At 52.5% G+C, this 5,060-nt stretch overlaps 1 protein-coding gene across 1 annotated transcript; it reads right to left on the reverse strand.

The window, feature by feature from the left end:
• LOC125540948 (subtilisin-like protease 4) lies at positions 1-2,307 on the reverse strand. The gene has a single exon (XM_048704466.1). It carries the CDS (start codon positions 2,267-2,269, stop codon positions 26-28), a length of 2,244 nt encoding a protein of 747 aa, XP_048560423.1. The 5' UTR covers positions 2,270-2,307; the 3' UTR covers positions 1-25.
• Positions 2,308-5,060: the final 2,753 nt, after the last annotated feature.

Here is a 5,060-nt window from a genome sequence, read left to right on the forward strand (position 1 = left end):
TGAAATCTCAGGGCATGGACATCGTTCATGGTGATGGAGCGGAAGCATGACCTCCCACTCCGTGGATGGCGACAATGGGACTACGCACAACATGCTTCTTCGACACCCAGCTCAAGCTTCCCTCCACAAAGATTTCCGATGCACCCACGCCTTGGCAGCTCACCGTCACGCTGAACGTCTTCTTTTCTCCAGCCTTGGAGAACACCAGTGTCTTTGGGGAGACATGCAATGTCATAGAGCTTGGCGAGTTTACCTTAGCAGCGTATGTAGAATCTGCCGGCCCAACGTTCGTCACCGTCCGGGTCACGGTGAACGGCGTTGATGCTAGCGGCACAGTTAGAGTAGGGTAGTTGAGCTGAACGTCCTTGACCTTGGGCAGCTTCGCGCAGGTCAGGCTCGAGTTGCGTACGATGGTCACCAAGCCTTCCTCGCCAAGGAGCCAGCAGATGTAACCTGCATAGTCGGTTACACCGAGGTCATACACCAAACCTGGGTCAGCAGCCCTCGCCGGGTTCACATGGCCGGCGCCTCTATCGTACGCACTGGCTTTATCATGCCTCTCGTTCAAGATCGAGCCGCCGATGTTGTTGGTGGTGTCCGACGTTGTCAGGATGGCCGACTTGATGGCAGCCGGTGACCATTCAGGATGCAAGCTTTTGATAAGCGCCGCAACACCACTGACATGTGGCGTTGCCATGGACGTGCCCGATATGATTTTGAAAGGGGGACTTGGCCACGCCGCAAGGATGTTGAGCCCGGGCGCAAGAATGTCTGGCTTGAGCACACCTGGAGCGACTGAGCTTGGACCCCGGGAAGAGAACGATGCCACGACCGGGTTCGGACGAACACCCAACACTGTGTTGTTGTATGTGAAAGTGGCAACGGCGTCGTTCGATGCTGACTTCGTGTAAGCTGCGAGGGCGATGCCGTCGGCGAAGGTCACCTGCACCACTCTCGCTTCGTCGAAATCCTGAAGAATAATGGTGTAGCCAGTGGCTTTGTCATTGAAAAGAACCACGCCAGCCGCACCATGACCCATTAACCTCGAAATGTCAGAATAGCGAGCCATGGGTGTTGTGGACTGACAAACAATTATTTTCCCGGCAACTGAACCGTAATACGCATTCTGGCAGAAACGATGTTCCTCGGAGTAGAAGAGAGGGTATGGCTTTGAGGTTGGCTTTATCGCTGGGGTAAATGCTTCTCCGTCCATGCGCTTGCCGTTGCCGAGATGCACGCCAGCGTCGAATCTCCGGTCCACTGAGCCAGCGGCAACCGTGAGCAACCACGGTGCACTGTTGGAGACCGACCGTGGAGTGGGACCTTTGTTGCCAGCCGCACACACCACAATGATGCCCTTGGATATAGCACTGAACGCACCGATGGCGATGGGGTCCTTATTGAAGCTGACACCGGCGAGACTACTGAGAGATAGCGAGAGCACGTCCACCCCATCCTTGATGGCCGCATCCAGGCCGGCCAGTACGGCGGATTCTTGGCAGCCCTCGGCGGTGCACACCTTGTACATGGCGATGTGGGCACCTGGAGCAATTCCGGAAGCAGTGCCCGTGCCCACGCCATGGTCTGACGCATCGGTGACGAAGTTGCCGGCGGCAGTGGACGAGGTGTGTGTTCCGTGCCCCACGTAATCGTACGAGTCGTCATCTCCAGTAAATGAGTTGGCACCGATGAGCTTGTTGTTGCACCTGACCGCCTTGCACGAGCTCCTCCACCTTGTCGGGGGTGATTGGACACCATGATCGTCGAACGAAGGATGTGTTGCATAGATCCCGGTGTCGAGCAGCCCGATGACCACTCCCTTCCCGTAGCCTGCGTCGCTCCAAAATCCGGTGCCGTTCCTCAGCCCGAGGAACTCCGGCGTGTGCGTGGTCATGAGCTGCAGCGTCCGGTCTGGGAACGCGCGCACGAACCCTGGCTTCTTGGTGACCGCGTCGAGCTCAGCCTCTGTGAGCCTCGCCGCGAAGCCGCTGAACACCTCGATGTAGGAGTGGAGGAGACGCGGCTCCCCAGATTCGCCGATGTGTGAGCTCGGCAAGAAAGTCTCGTACCACCGACGATGCCCCTCTTCGTTGGTACCTGAGGGAGGTGGCTTGACGAGCACAATGTAAGTGCGGTAGGCAGATGCTTGTGTAGCACCCTCATGTACCCTTGCAACAGATGGACCGACATAGCACAGGGATGGTGTAGGAGAGAAGGTGGCGAGCAAGAGAAGTGGTAGTAGTATGATGAGATTTGTCAAGGACGCCATTGCTGGAAGCTAGGCACACCTACACAACTGAGGAAGACGATGGCGATGGAGTGTCTGTCCGGCCAGCACCCGGTGTTCCTCATTTATACATCACGAATGATCAATGTGCTGCAACTTTCATGATGCAGATGTTAATCCCTTGAATATCTTGCAGTAGTAAAGCATACAGTAGCTTTAATATGTGCATGCTGATACACAAATATACGAAATCAATGCACTACTATCATTTTTCTATCTCCTGCATGAATTATATATATATTACAATATGAGCAGAAATTTCAGAAAATCAATGACTCAAATTTAATATCGTATAATAGATTACCACATGTTTATGATCAGTACTAGTAGTGTATCTACAGAGTTTATGTTGTGGGATATGTGGGGAGAAATGCATGATCTTTTTCGATTTTCGGCATGATCTTGAAGATTATTTCGTGTGGACGCATTTGGACTATTGGTTTAAATTGGAAGATAATTCAGGATTCGAAACCAACAGCTGGTGCTTTATCATGATGTGTTATATATCACCTCACAAATGACAATATCAAAGTGGTGAGAGATCGGGCGATATGTTATATATCGCCTCATAAATGATAATATCGCTACAGATTTAATCTGCTTAACTAGTATGATCAAGCGGCATTGTTCACTCGGTATTAAGGACCCTTCACTCAATCCATCATAATAACGATCCATAATCTTTTTATGTTTTGGGATTCAAATTGTTTACCCTCTAATGAGATGACTGTGTTACTACTCAGGGTGGACGACACGGTCCGGTCCAGCGGTCCGGCTCATGGCCCGCTCGGCTCGGGCCGGCTCGGTCCTGGCCCGCTGAAAAAATCGGCCGGTCCAAGCTCAGCAAACCAGCCCGACAAAGCTTCGGTCCGGTCCGGGCTTTAACCGAGCCAACCGAGCGGACCGATGAACACGAGCTGTGGCATGGCGAGAGCATGACGGGGGCATGTCAGGACGAGGCAGGGGCGTGGCGGGGGCGTGCCCAGGGCGTTGCAGGGGCGTGGCGGGGGCGTGTCGAGGTCGTGGCGAGCGTGTGGCCAGAGCTGCGTGGCGGGCGCATGGTGGGCGCGTCGGCCGTGCGCTGGTCTGCGCCGCCGTCGTTCATCCGCGCGGCCACCGGCCTCTCTGGCGCTAGAAAGCATGTCTAGTGGATGCACCATGCTCGGATCTATCATCTGGAAGGTAGAACTTGAAGCGGGAGGCCCTACACCGTCATTGTACACCGGCCGTCGTGCACCGGCCGTCGTGTCAGATTCGTCGTCGCTGTCGCTGCCCGAGCTCTGCCTGGCCGCCGTGCCGTCCACCGTGAGTCACAGAAGACGCTGGACATCTCCATGACGAGCCCCGCTACCTCCAGCGCCCTCCCTGCGTCGCCATGCTCCGGTGCGTGCTCTGTGGTGAACTCCGGCCGGTCCAAACGAGCCGCTCGGTCCGGCTCGGGCTTCGTCCCTGCCGGTCCGGTCCCTGAAAACAGGACCATGACCCTGCTCGGTCCGGTCTGGTCCGGACCGCCGACGGCCGGTCCAAAGGACGGCTCGGTCAGGGACCGGACCGGCCCGGACCGTGTCCACCCTGAGTTACTACTGTGAATTGTTTAAGATTCAATCAGCTCCTCTTCTTTCGAGGAGCATAGCTGATCCTGAACTCTTTATTCATGTCGAAAATGCAGAAACATAAACTTGTCCTTGCTAATGGCCTTGGGCATGAGGCCAGGAAGATCAGCTTAACAATTACCATAACGTGGTTCCTGACAAAAACAGCCACTACCAGACATTCAACATCTCCGTCTGATCGAAGTAAGCCGTCACCGAAAGATGCTTGTGGAGATTCATAGTACACATTCAGAGTTGGAGCCGTCACCATAAGATACGGCACCGGCTGGTTGGGCACTGAACTCTTGATGGGGTTAGCCCACTATATATAAGCTCTTCTTCTTTACAGATTACTTAACAATGGCGTCAGTATATGGCGTCGTGGTGGCGTCGGTATCTGCTCTGAAGGTGGATCGGTGGAAGACGGCGGCGGTGTCCTCTGAGAGTGAGCCGGACTAGTGTGTGCCCCAGACCAGGTATATGGCTTGGCTGGGCCTCCGGTTTTAGATGTTAGTCTTAGGTGCGAGGTCTATTTGGTATTAGGCTCGGACTATCTGCACCCCTTCATCAAGTGGATAGAAGTAGCAACAGATGTTGCCAAGATGGTGGCTTCAGACTTACTGATGTACTACTTTGTAAGGTCTTTGTGAATAATTAATAAAGTGGTTATATACATCGTCCAGATGCAGAGGTTGGTGGTCTTCCTCCTTTTCAAAAAAAAAGAGATTGATACTGCAGCAGGAGTATATAGCAAATTAACGTCCCAATCAGCCAGTTTTGTTTGCATTGTTCCTTATTCGACAAAAGGTCACACGAAGGGGCCAACTACTATAGAATCTGAGCTTGCTGTGAAAACATAGAAAAAGAAATCTGGACCATCGGATGCAGCATGATTGGTACAGATGGAGGCAGAGGGTTCTCAATGCACATTTTAAGAAAACCCCCTACTATTAGGTACATATACAGGATGACTTTTGCAATAACCACCCTCAGATATCAATAATTATGCCTGTCATAAATAAGACATTGTACAAAACTATACAAGTATCCGTCTCTTAGGTTTTAAAAAAATTGCACATATGTACGGCATGAAACTTCTTGTAGATTTGATTTAATTGGTAGCTTCTGCTACATCAGTAAATATGCAAGAAATCCAGACATATTGGTGACTAGAAAGTACA

Source organism: Triticum urartu, chromosome 2 (assembly GCF_003073215.2).
Source record: "Triticum urartu cultivar G1812 chromosome 2, Tu2.1, whole genome shotgun sequence".
In the NCBI taxonomy this organism is placed as follows: Eukaryota; Viridiplantae; Streptophyta; class Magnoliopsida; order Poales; family Poaceae; genus Triticum; species Triticum urartu.

What these genes read in the sequence shown, in the direction of transcription:
- LOC125540948 (XM_048704466.1), bottom strand. Translation starts at nt 2,269, where the DNA reads ATGGCGTCCTTGACAAATCTCATCATACTACTACCACTTCTCTTGCTC.